The following is a 14,686-nucleotide window of genomic DNA, read 5'->3' as shown; positions in this document are numbered from 1 at the left end:
TTCACAGCTGGTTTTTGCTAAACCTTACGTATTCGAATGACAAAAAAAACTCTAAATAGCTGAAAATGTATTTTATTAAAACCAATATATGACCAACAAAAAAAAGAACTACATTAACGTACGAGTATTACTCAAACTTACATATCAATGATTTTGCTGTGCTTAAAAATCATATTTATACGAACAATAAACTTGTTAAAGTATACATTATACGATTAAAACAATTTTTACTAGTCACGTGATACTTATACAAGTATGACTAATTACATGACAAAAGTAGCCCGGTCAATAATTACTAGTTTAAATATTAATTTTAAAACAATGTACATGTTAAAAAGAAAATGGTGATAACAAAAGGGCCAAAAAGCAAGTAGCATGTTATCCTGAGTATATGAAGTATATGAGTTGATTCCTTTCTTCTCGGGATAAGCTTAAAAATTAGAATGATTTAATAGTCCTGAACAAGTTTGATAATTATCAAAATCTCATTCGTATATACATGTATAAAGAACTCTCTATCTCTTCCATGTCTTTTTTAAAATCAAAAATAGAGAGAAGGTTGCAACCCCTATTCCCTTTTAACTTTTTCACTGTTATTATATAAAAAGAAAAAACTCTAATAATTTCAGATGGCTTTCCCTAAAATGGATATTCCAAGAATGGCCAAACATATTTTAGAGTGTGACACTAAAAATTGTGAGGGAAATTGTGAATTTTATTGCAATCCTTGTCATCAAAAATGTTGTAAACAATGCAGAGATGAGCATCTGAAAAGTCCAGAAAACAAGAACCATGAGGTGGTTCTTTACCAACAACGTAAACGACAATTTCCTGTAGAGAAATGCAAGATCCACCCCACTAAAGAATTGGACATGTTCTGTGATGAATGTCAAATTCCAGTATGTTCCAAATGTGCAACAGAAGTAGAACATCGGGGACATATATTTACCGACTCAGAATCAAATTATACTAGAATCTGTCGAGATGAAGAATTCCATGTCTACGATTCCCTTTACGAATATATTCCATCAGAATATCAGACGGTATGTATTTGGCATTTATTAATCTATAATTAAGTAATTTGGTGGCACAAAAAGAAAGGTTTTTCAACAAGGAACACACCTGTGAAATATGAAAGCCGTAGCCTTACCCACTAAAAATTTATGGACAATCTAGGTAAAAGATTTTGCGGACTAACAAATAAACAGCTAGACGGACGCACAGGGAAAAACTATATACCCCCGAATCTTCCATTTAATACTAATAAACTTTATCAAATATTAAAACCAATAAATATTTGGAGTAGAACAAGCACGTATATCAAACACAAGAGACGCATAGCAAGCTTTTGTGTATTGCATACTTCCAATTTCATAGTTCTAAATGTCTTACGAACACATGACAAGAAGTACTTTTTCCTGTCATGAATGAGCTCTGAAGTCTTTCCACTGGATATCTTCTTTTGGTACATGTACTTATGGCTCATAAAATCTGTTCTAGACATTTCAGATTATCTCATGTTTTTAAGACATTAAAATGAAATTGGAAGTAATCTGAATACTACATATGAATTAAGCACAAAAGTGTTTTCTTGGTACAGCGATGAGAGTAAAGTTATATTGAATAATATAAATGGTTTCTTTACATTTAAAAATGTTTTTAAAATGAAATAATGAGTATTGAGTTAAATATTTTTACCAGATCAATGTCCAGGAAGATGTTACAAAATGTGCAATGGCTCGAGAAGAAGCACTAGAACCCACTAATCTTAAGAGTTTTGTGCTGAGACCAGCGCCTCAAGGTCATGTAATGGAGTGTAAGATCATACGAGACAAGAAAGCTAATGGTAGATCTTCTCCAACATACTTTCTTCTTTTAGAAAAAGCTGATGGCAAAGAGGTTAGATATATCATACTAATTAAATCTTCCTAGCTGTTATATTTAAAAATAGTCTGATTGTCTTGAGTAACTTATTATACGAGTATATAATGTATTCTTAGGTAAACAATTTTACGAAAGTTAAATGAGGCTAAGTATAGACCTTTCTATAGAAATGATCAAAGTTTACCTTATAAGGTCTGTACCTTGTATACAGAAAAGCGTTAAACTTATTTTTTAGACAAACAATACCTACAAGTGATAGTTTATTATGACGTAACATTATAATGCCATTGTTCTCTACTACAGAAAGTTATAAAGAACACCAAGAGACAAGTTTCGGTGCAAGGATATGTCGTATCTCAAGAGAAACGCGGTGTAATTAAAAGCAGAATATTTCAAAGATAGATAATGATGCACTAATCAGACTGCTAATATTGAAAGTTTTATTGTCTATATTTACTATTCGTAAAGTTTTGTGTTAACAGGATAAAAATTAAAAGTCATGTGTACGTTTTCTCCTATTCTTATCAAATAAGGAAGAGCATAGGACTTGTGCAGAACTTTTATTAATTTTAAGAATTTTCACCTTTTTCTATACATAATTAAAGTCGAATAAACAAAAAATGCCCTTGCATCGAAGTTTTTTCTTAAATATCTTGTATAACTTTGCGTAGGAAAAAATGGAGTCATACTTTGACCCGCCAGTGAACGACTTTAAACTTATTCCTAAGAAGTTAGATCAATTGAGCAGTTAGGGATCTTTTTCTGTGTCAGCATCTTCTTCGACATGGGACCTCGGTTTATACGATCTCATCCGAAGAACCGTTAACCACGCCCACTTTGGAATTGATCTTACGACAAAAGGATCAGCTCTTTGTTCCGCGACTCTAGAGCAGATGCTCTAACACCTGCACCACGCAGGCAAAACATATTGAGTGGGGTTTTTTTATGTTGACAAAAAAGTATTTCCAACCACAGGAAAGTTTTTGAGTAGAAACAACTACCACAGTTGTTTTTAAGTAGAATTCGGTGAGATCAACAATTCAAATCATTGTTAACCAAGTAATGTTTAACGTCATAGCGCGAAAGTGGCGAGCTTTATCATTGCCAACTTGTATGTATGGAGGAGATTTGAATTGTTGCAATAAATAAACTAGAGGTATTTTGAGCTCACTTAATAATATCCCCCACCTCCCATATGAATATAATGGCAGTGCCCATGTTTTTATCTGAAAAATCCAAAATATATGTCAAAGTAAAATAGGAGGTGCACAATGGTAATATGTAATCAAGATTCTGTGAAACAGACGGACGGGCGGACGGACAGACGGACGGACATACCTATTACTAAATACCCTACCGCTTTTCAAGCGGGGGTATAATAATTTATGTCTGTGTCAATGTTATTTGCCCTTACGGGCCTCAAGCAGTCTGATAAGTTTTCATATAGAACAGCATTCGGTTTCTATTCATTTCTTAAACCACTTGATTAGTATCGATCAAAGAGTTGCAAAATTTACGGATTTGAAGTTTACTAAATTAATATAGGTTTGGATGATCACAGTTTTATCAAAGGGATTTCCTTTGTGCATACCCGGTATTAAAATGTAGATACGTTTAAAAATAAAGGTATTTTTAGGTGTTTTTACTGGCTGGTAGGAAAAGGAAGAAGAGTAAAACTTCAAACTACTTGATCTCAACCGACCCTACAGATCTGTCAAGGGGAGGCGAGGCCTACGTAGGAAAACTCAGGTACATGTTACACTTACCTCCCTTGTCAAAAACTTACAAATGTTTGATATACTATTGAGTATATAGCAAACACTTTTTATCTGCAGGAACTTATTTTTCGCTTAATTATATTCCTGTGAAAATGTCCTGTTTGAGAACATTTTTGTCTTTCAAAGACAAGAATTGATGAACTAGAGCAATATTCCAGGAAAAACTGTCTAAAAATCTCAGGGATTCCCGAACCTAGAGAAGGGCAACAAGAAGACACTGACCAGATCGCACTGAATGTTATCAATAGATACATATTAGAAGGTACTGGGCATCGACCTCTGACCGAGTTCTCAATCTCAAATTCACATCGCCTAGGTCCGAGACCACGACCAGGAACTAAAACTCCACCTCGAAACATAATTGTGAAATTTGTGAGGTATAGAGATCGTGCAAATGTCTATAATAATAAAAGAAACTTGAAACCTTTTAATGAAAACCCCTCCAACACTTATAAAATATTTGTCAATGAAGCCCTCACAAGCAGAAGAGCAGAACTATATACAAAAATTCGAAAACTTCGCCAAGAGAGGGTCTTCCACTCCTGCTGGACAAATGAAGGAAAAATCTTTGTTAAAAAAACTGAAAAGGGCAAAGTATTCAACATTAAGAACGAAAATGACATTGCCAAGGTTGTAAGCTTTATTCCATCTGCCAACACTTATGACCTACCTGAGGACACGTACGAAGAGTTTAATACTAGAATGTGAACATTTAGTAAGAACAGCTGTTTAAAACAGCTGATAATCATGGTCAGTAAGACGTTTGGCCAGCAATCTCCTTATCTGTTGTATGTATCCATGGTATCATCATAATCTTCATACAACTATATTCAATTACTCTATATAAGCTGTTAGCCTTAAAACCAGCAATTGTTCTTCTTTTATAATGGTACAACTGTTTTGTATTTGTATATATGTTACTTTTTGTATTCTTGTTTATTTTTTGCTTTTTCTCAATCCGGATCCCGGATTTCAGTATCAATACCGGTTTGTCATTTACTGTGCTTTTATTTTTTTTCCGATTCAAAACTAGCATGTGCAGTGCAGTGTAGGAATGTCCGAGGCCAGTTGTTTTCTTGTTCCGCATTATTTCATATTTGATAGTTGTGATTAAGTGCATTTGTCTACTTAGATGGCCAAGGACATTGAGTTTTATTAGGTATGTACTGATCTGCTTACGTATATTATTATTAACGAAGAGTACTTACTTTTTATTACTTGTTATATACTTTTTGCTTATCATATCTGGCGTGGAAACAAATCCTGGACCACCAAATCTATTCAAACAAAATTTGCGTATAGCACATAATAATGTGTGTAGTCTACTTTCAAAAATAGATGTTGTATCAGCTGAACTTTCTGAGTATGACATTATAGCTATATCTGAAACACATTTAGATAACTCAATCAGTGATGAAGATATATTAATTACTGGGTATCATACCCCCCTGCGTAAAGATAGAAATCGTTTCGGAGGTGGCATTGCTTTATACATTTCTAAAAGTATACATTTTTCAGAAAGAAAAGACCTAGACTCTAGTAATATGGAGATTCTCTGGTCTGAAGTAGTAGTAAATAATAATAAATTACTTGTGGGTGTTATTTATAGACCCCCTAACTCAAAGGCAGAATATTGGGATCATTTTCTATATAATCTACAGCAAGCTTTAGATCTTAATATTCCAATTCTATTATTAGGTGATTTTAATATCAATATGCTGTCCAACCAAAGTAGACAATTTAAACTCTTATTACAACGACTCAACCTTACAAATCTCATAGATAGTGCTACCAACTTTACTGTGAGCACTGGGACGTGTATTGATTTAATATTAACTAATAATACAGTATAATTTGTCCAATCCGGCTACCGCCGGTTCCATAAAATTTGGCCGGATTAGACAGAATCCGGAGTGCAGGAAAAATGCAGGAAAATATAAATTTCGAAAATTTTCGTTGTTTATTTACAAGTACATCATATTCATATTATAAATAAAATTAAATGATGAAATCAATTACTATTCTGGAGTCTAGAAATTATAAAATAGTCTCACATGACTTACTGTATTTTCTTATTTGTTCACGAAGTTTGAAAGTCGGGTGAAATGTTACCTCAATTAAAATATACAGGCACGCATAATATAGGCCTACTATGTATCAAGCGGACCGGGTTTCGCTTGTCAAAGACTTCATTCAATGTATTAACAGTAATGCACAATTATTTACGATGTGCTAATTATTAGATTGAACTTTTAATTTTATGTAAAAAATTGCGTCTTCCCCCACACACAGGGTGAATGCTAGTTCAGATCATTTACAGGGAGGTCGCTTTTCGGAACACCTCTTTTTTTTCATTTTTCGTTCGGGCTCGTGGTACAATACTCAATGAATGTATCGCAGTACGGTTGTATCGAGTTAAACAAACGTTTTATAATTAAATATCATGATTTGTGGACATAGGTCCACAATCAGAACGAAAAATTAAGGTCGATGTCTTTATATACATAAAATAGAACAAATTATTTTTTTGTGTGCAGTATAATACTCAAACATCAATGTTCATGTTCATTGCATAACGAAAGAGTTCACCAAATAAACGAGGATTTCAGGTTTCTGCATGATTGTAAATTATATCACACCCACCCCTTATAACTATTATATAGGCCAATAAATATGGTGAATACAAATAGAATATTAATAAAAGAAGAAGGAAAGATGTTTTTTTTTTTGGGGGGGGGGGGTCGTTAATATGAATCAAATACATGACATAAAAAAGGTAAAAGGAATGTTGGTTAATTACTTTTTTTTCTTTTTAATTGATACTCTATGGAATTTTTATTTAATGTATTCGGCGAATAATGCTGGTCTCAACTTAATTATATATATAAGTTCACTTTGTTGTAGGTACAACGACAGCAAAGAAAAATATTAGGGACTGGATTTAGTCAGATAATATAAAATTAATATTTAAGGAATGAAGCTAATATCAACTTATGTTATCCGATATAACATAACTTGGGTCAGTTTACGCTTTATAAACCGCGAAGCGGTTTATAAAAAAGCGTAAACTGCCCCAAGTTTTGTTATATCGGATAACATAAGTTGGAATTAGCTTCATTCCTTATAATTTAATTCCAGTGTAGACAATGAGACAATATTTCCACAGGAAAAAGACTTCAAACTGAGCATTATTTTAAAAGTAACGTCAAGCGGAGTAATACGTTTTTGACGTAACTCATTGTGACGTAGGCAAGTTATGTTATCCAAAATATTATATGTTCCTCTGAATGATTCAGCCAATGAAACTGCTTGATACAAGTGAAATTAAATTATATAATTATAATATATTTATCATATTATAATCAATAACCACGTGGGTTGTCCCGTAAAATCGTGGACAAGTTGTCTAGTGTGAAAAATAAACATCACTGCGTTCTGAAATTTTCACGATTATTTAGTACATATTTTAGTAATATACACAGCAAATTTCAGATAAATGCATAAATAAACAAATTATGAGATTTTATGCCATGTATTGTATCACCATGGATTATTACGTCAAAGTGTCTAAAACAGCGTCACGTTTTATCTTTGCTGAAAATGAATTTGGATGAGTCCAACTTAAATTTAGGAATTTCATTGATACACATTCTTTAGTCTCCAAAAAACAGTCGAAGAATCAATTGGCACCCTCATGCGATCTTCTGAAGATTTATTAGTAAGTTACGGACAATATTCTCACCATCATTCAACTAATAGAAAATCTCATATCGGCGGTCTACTGTGACACATACGAGTAGTGACAGCCTTTTTTGCTATTACATTAAGAGTTTGTCCGTATGTTTTGTACTCCCCAGGGACTCGATCAAAAAAACTTCACTAAGAAAACTCCCATTTCATTTGTATACTTAAGATATGGTAATATTTTTATAATATTTTTTCTTCTATTGTAATTTCAAGTCTTGAAAGAAGTCATTAAAACATCGAAATAAAACTGAACTGTTCTCCGGTGCGTCGTAACGTCATAAAACGTCGCAATTTTTCGTGTGTTGTGTTAACCACTTTCCCATTTCGAATGCTCGAAAAATGCCAAAAATTAACTAAATGCCTTAAAATATTTACAAAGACTACAAAATTGATTGTGGAATTGAATTAGGATAATTTTAATCCATATCTTATGTTTTTAAAACTTTTATTTTGAATTCAAACTTGTGTATTCTTTAATAAAACCTTGGTATTTTGACCATGCGCCGTAGGACAATACCCCGTGCACATTCAAGCATAATAAAATCTTTATTTTTGCCTACATCTTATCAAAAATATTATCATGCACTTAAATATGATAAATAAACATTTACTGAAATTTTCAGCTTAGTGCGCCCATTACTTTTCGAAAAGAACGTTTTGTCCACGATTTTACGGGACAACCCTCGTAAATCCACAAAAACAATACCATTCTTCATTTCTTTATTTCAATTTTTGAGTGTTTTGTGCCGTTGGCAACTAAACATAATATCAAATTGCAAAAAAAAAAAATAAATAAAAACAGAACAATTAAGGATGGAAATACTATATTGCAACGACATGTTGTCATACATGTAACATTGTCATAGACCTACATCAATATCATATATCAATTCAGATCAGGTACAGGTAGGTTAATACACAAATAGACATTGTCATAGACCTACATCAAGTACTCAGTTATTTCAGATCAGGTACAGGTAGGTAAACACTCATACAGACATTGTCATAGACCTACATCAAAAACTCAGTTATTTCAGATCAGGTACAGGGAGGTAAACACTCATACAGACATTGTCATAGACCTACATCAAATACTCAGTTATTTCAGATCAGGTACAGGTAGGTAAACACACATACAGACATTGTCATAGACTTACATCCAAAACTCAGTTATTTCAGATCAGGTACAGGTAGGTAAACTCACATACAGACATTGTCATAAACTTACATCAAATACTCAGTTATTTCAGATCAGGTACAGGTAGGTAAACACTCATACAGACATTGTCATAGACTTACATCAAAAACTCAGTTATTTCAGATCAGGTACAGGTAGGTAAACACTCATACAGACATTGTTATAGATCTACATCAAAAACTCAGTTATTTCAGATCAGGTACAGGTAAGTAAACACTCATACAGACATTGTCATAGACCTACATCAAAAACTCAGTTATTTCAGATCAGGTACAGGTAGGTAAACACTCATACAGACATTGTCATAGACCTACATCAAATACTCAGTTATTTCAGATCAGGTACAGGTAGGTAACTCAGTTATTTCAGATCAGGTACATGTAGGTAAACACTCATACAGACATTGTCATAGACCTACATCAAAAACTCAGTTATTTCAGATCAGATACAAAAACACACATACAGACATTGTCATAGACTTACATCAAATACTCAGTTATTTCAGATCAGGTACATGTAGGTAAACACTCATACAGACATTGTCATAGACCTACATCAAAAACTCAGTTATTTCAGATCAGGTACAGGTAGGTTAACACTCATACAGACATTGTCATAGACCTACATCAAAAACTCAGTTATTTCAGATCAGGTACAGGTAGGTAAACACTCATACAGACATTGTCATAGACCTACATCAAAAACTCAGTTATTTCAGATCAGGTACAGGTAGGTAAACACTCATACAGACATTGTCATAGACCTACATCAAAAACTCAGTTATTTCAGATCAGGTACAGGTAAACACTCATACAGACATTGTCATAGACCTACATCAAAAACTCAGTTATTTCAGATCAGGTACAGGTAGGTTAAACACTCATACAGTAGGTAAACACTCATACAGACATTGTCATAGACCTACATCAAAAACTCAGTTATTTCAGATCAGGTACAGGTAGGTAAACACACACATTGTCATAGACAGACAGTTGTCATAGACCTACATCAAATACTCAGTTATTTCAGATCAGGTACATGTAGGTAAACACACATACAGACATTGTCATAGACTTACATCAAAAACTCAGTTATTTCAGATCAGGTACAGGTAGGTAAACACTCATACAGACATTGTCATAGACAGATTACATCAAAAAAACTCAGTTATTTCAGATCAGGTACAGGTAGGTAAACACTCATACAGACATTGTCATAGACCTACATCAAAAACTCAGTTATTTCAGATCAGGTACAGGTAGGTAAACACTCATACAGACATTGTCATAGACCTACATCAAAAACTCAGTTATTTCAGATCAGGTACAGGTAGGTAAACACACATACAGACATTGTCATAGACTTACATCCAAAACTCAGTTATTTCAGATCAGGTACAGGTAGGTAAACACTCATACAGACATTGTCATAGACTTACATCAAATACTCAGTTATTTCAGATCAGGTACATGTAGGTAAACACTCATACAGACATTGTCATAGACCTACATCAAAAACTCAGTTATTTCAGATCAGGTACAGGTAGGTAAACACTCATACAGACATTGTCATAGACTTACATCAAAAACTCAGTTATTTCAGATCAGGTACAGGTAGGTAAACACTCATACAGACATTGTCATAGACTTACATCAAAAACTCAGTTATTTCAGATCAGGTACAGGTAGGTAAACACTCATACAGACATTGTCATAGACCTACATCAAAAACTCAGTTATTTCAGATCAGGTACAGGTAGGTAAACACTCATACAGACATTGTCATAGACCTACATCAAAAACTCAGTTATTTCAGATCAGGTACAGGTAGGTAAACACACATACAGACATTGTCATAGACTTACATCAAAAACTCAGTTATTTCAGATCAGGTACAGGTAGGTAAACTCACATACAGACATTGTCACAGGTAAACACTCAAAAACATACAGACACTTTGTCATAGACCTACATCAAAAACTCAGTTATTTCAGATCAGGTACAGGTAGGTAAACACACATACAGACATTGTCATAAAACATCAAAAACTCAGTTATTTCAGATCAGGTACAGGTAGGTAAACACTCATACAGACATTGTCATAGACCTACATCAAAAACTCAGTTATTTCAGATCAGGTACAGGTAGGTAAACACTCATACAGACATTGTCATAGACCTACATCAGTTATTTCAGATCAGGTACAGGTAGGTAAACACACATACAGACATTGTCATAGACTACATCAAAAACTCAGTTATTTCAGATCAGGTACAGGTAGGTAAACACTCATACAGACATTGTCATAGACCTACATCAAAAACTCAGTTATTTCAGATCAGGTACAGGTAGGTTAACACTCATACAGACATTGTCATAGACCTACATCAAAAACTCAGTTATTTCAGATCAGGTACAGGTAGGTAAACACTCATACAGACATTGTCATAGACCTACATCAAAAACTCAGTTATTTCAGATCAGGTACAGGTAGGTAAACACACATACAGACATTGTCATAGACATACATCAAATACTCAGTTATTTCAGATCAGGTACAGGTAGGTAAACACACATACAGACATTGTCATAGACTTACATCAAAAACTCAGTTATTTCAGATCAGGTACAGGTAGGTAAACACTCATACAGACATTGTCATAGACCTACATCAAAAACTCAGTTATTTCAGATCAGGTACAGGTAGGTAAACACTCATACAGACATTGTCATAGACCTACATCAAAAACTCAGTTATTTCAGATCAGGTACAGGTAGGTAAACACTCATACAGACATTGTCATAGACCTACATCAAAAACTCAGTTATTTCAGATCAGGTACAGGTAGGTAAACACTCATACATAGACCTACATCAAAAACTCAGTTATTTCAGATCAGGTACAGGTAGGTAAACACTCATACAGACATTGTCATAGACAGATCAGATACATCAAAAACTCAGTTATTTCAGATCAGGTACAGGTAGGTAAACACACATACAGACATTGTCATAGACTTACATCAAAAACTCAGTTATTTCAGATCAGGTACAGGTAGGTAAACACTCATACAGACATTGTCATAGACCTACATCAAAAACTCAGTTATTTCAGATCAGGTACAGGTAGGTAAACACTCATACAGACATTGTCATAGACCTACATCAAAAACTCAGTTATTTCAGATCAGGTACAGGTAGGTAAACACTCATACAGACATTGTCATAGACCTACATCAAAAACTCAGTTATTTCAGATCAGGTACAGGTAGGTAAACACACATACAGACATTGTCATAGACCTACATCAAAAACTCAGTTATTTCAGATCAGGTACAGGTAGGTAAACACTCATACAGACATTGTCATAGACCTACATCAAAAACTCAGTTATTTCAGATCAGGTACAGGTAGGTAAACACTCATACAGACATTGTCATAGACATACATCAAAAACTCAGTTATTTCAGATCAGGTACAGGTAGGTAAACACACATACAGACATTGTCACATAGACATTGTCATACTTACATCAAAAACTCAGTTATTTCAGATCAGGTACAGGTAGGTAAACACTCATACAGACATTGTCATAGACCTACATCAAATACTCAGTTATTTCAGATCAGGTACAGGTAGGTAAACACACATACAGACATTGTCATAGACTTACATCAAATACTCAGTTATTTCAGATCAGGTACATGTAGGTAAACACTCATACAGACATTGTCATAGACCTACATCAAAAACTCAGTTATTTCAGATCAGGTACAGGTAGGTTAACACTCATACAGACATTGTCATAGACCTACATCAAAAACTCAGTTATTTCAGATCAGGTACAGGGAGGTAAACACTCATACAGACATTGTCATAGACCTACATCAAATACTCAGTTATTTCAGATCAGGTACAGGTAGGTAAACACACATACAGACATTGTCATAGACTTACATCCAAAACTCAGTTATTTCAGATCAGGTACAGGTAGGTAAACTCACATACAGACATTGTCATAAACTTACATCAAAAACTCAGTTATTTCAGATCAGGTACAGGTAGGTAAACACTCATACAGACATTGTCATAGACCTACATCAAAAACTCAGTTATTTCAGATCAGGTACAGGTAGGTAAACACACATACAGACATTGTCATAGACTTACATCAAATACTCAGTTATTTCAGATCAGGTACATGTAGGTAAACACTCATACAGACATTGTCATAGACCTACATCAAAAACTCAGTTATTTCAGATCAGGTACAGGTAGGTTAACACTCATACAGACATTGTCATCGACCTACATCAAAAACTCAGTTATTTCAGATCAGGTACAGGGAGGTAAACACTCATACAGACATTGTCATAGACCTACATCAAATACTCAGTTATTTCAGATCAGGTACAGGTAGGTAAACACACATACAGACATTGTCATAGACTTACATCCAAAACTCAGTTATTTCAGATCAGGTACAGGTAGGTAAACACTCATACAGACATTGTCATAGACCTACATCAAAAACTCAGTTATTTCAGATCAGGTACAGGTAGGTTAACACTCATACAGACATTGTCATAGACCTACATCAAAAACTCAGTTATTTCAGATCAGGTACAGGTAGGTAAACACACATACAGACATTGTCATAGACTTACATCAAATACTCAGTTATTTCAGATCAGGTACATGTAGGTAAACACTCATACAGACATTGTCATAGACCTACATCAAAAACTCAGTTATTTCAGATCAGGTACAGGGAGGTAAACACTCATACAGACATTGTCATAGACCTACATCAAAAACTCAGTTATTTCAGATCAGGTACAGGGAGGTAAACACTCATACAGACATTGTCATAGACCTACATCAAATACTCAGTTATTTCAGATCAGGTACAGGTAGGTAAACACACATACAGACATTGTCATAGACCTACATCAAATACTCAGTTATTTCAGATCAGGTACAGGTAAGTAAACACTCATACAGACATTGTCATAGACCTACATCAAATACTCAATTATTTCAGATCAGGTATAGGTAGGTAAACACTCATACAGACATTGTCATAGACCTACATCAAAAACGCAGTTATTTCAGATCAGGTACAGGTAGGTAAACACTCATACAGACATTGTTATAGATCTACATCAAAAACTCAGTTATTTCAGATCAGGTACAGGTAAGTAAACACTCATACAGACATTGTCATAGACCTACATCAAAAACTCAGTTATTTCAGAGCAGGTACAGGTAAGTAAACACTCATACAGACATTGTCATAGACCTACATCAAAAACTCAGTTATTTCAGATCAGGTACAGGTAGGTAAACACTCATACAGACATTGTCATAGACCTACATCAAAAACTCAGTTATTTCAGATCAGGTACAGGTAGGTTAACACTCATACAGACATTGTCATAGACCTACATCAAAAACTCAGTTACTGTAAACCAATTTTTATTCGCGACGACTTTATTTCGCGATTTACCGAGAGTAAACTAGTTTGCGACGATAAATTTTCGCGATCAAGCCTTTCAAGAACTGTTTTAATAGAAAAAGATACTTTAAGGACACGTTCGCGGCGAGAAATATTCGCGATGACGAGGCTCTCGCGAACCTCGCGAAAAATTCTCGCACGCGAATAAAAGTTGGTTTACAGTATTTCAGATCAGGTACAGGTAAGTAAACACTCATACAGACATTGTCATAGACCTACATCAAAAACTCAGTTATTTCAGATCAGGTACAGGTAGGTAAACACTCATACAGACATTGTTAAAGACCTACATCAAATACTCAGTTATTTCAGATCAGGTACAGGTAGGTTAACACTCATACAGACATTGTCATAGACCTACATCAAAAATTCAGTTATTTCAGATCAAGTACAGGTAGGTAAACACTCATACAGACATTGTCATAGACCTACATCAAAAACTCAGTTATTTCAGATCAGGTACAGGTAGGTTAACACTCATACAGACATTGTCATAGACCTACATCAAAAACTCAGTTATTTCAGATCAGGTACAGGTAGGTAAACACTCATACAGACATTG

At 34.2% G+C, this 14,686-nt stretch overlaps 1 protein-coding gene across 1 annotated transcript in view; it reads left to right on the top strand.

Moving 5' to 3' along the window:
- The first annotated feature begins 629 nt into the window (after positions 1-629).
- LOC134256933 (tubby protein homolog) overlaps positions 630-14,686 on the top strand; it is a 49,146-nt gene continuing 35,089 nt past the window's right edge. The window contains exons 1-3 of the mRNA XM_062739605.1: positions 630-1,043; positions 1,702-1,899; positions 3,521-3,633. Coding sequence (XP_062595589.1) covers positions 630-1,043; positions 1,702-1,899; positions 3,521-3,633 — 725 coding nt within the window. The remainder of the gene's footprint in view (positions 1,044-1,701; positions 1,900-3,520; positions 3,634-14,686) is intronic.

The sequence above is a fragment of the Saccostrea cucullata genome, unplaced genomic scaffold, assembly GCF_032062105.1.
Source record: "Saccostrea cucullata isolate Sc308-1 unplaced genomic scaffold, CSIRO_AGI_Scuc_v1 ctg10541, whole genome shotgun sequence".
NCBI classification, from domain to species: Eukaryota; Metazoa; Mollusca; class Bivalvia; order Ostreida; family Ostreidae; genus Saccostrea; species Saccostrea cuccullata.
Note: the sequence above shows the minus strand (reverse complement) of the source record. Positions and strands in the feature narration are given on the sequence as shown.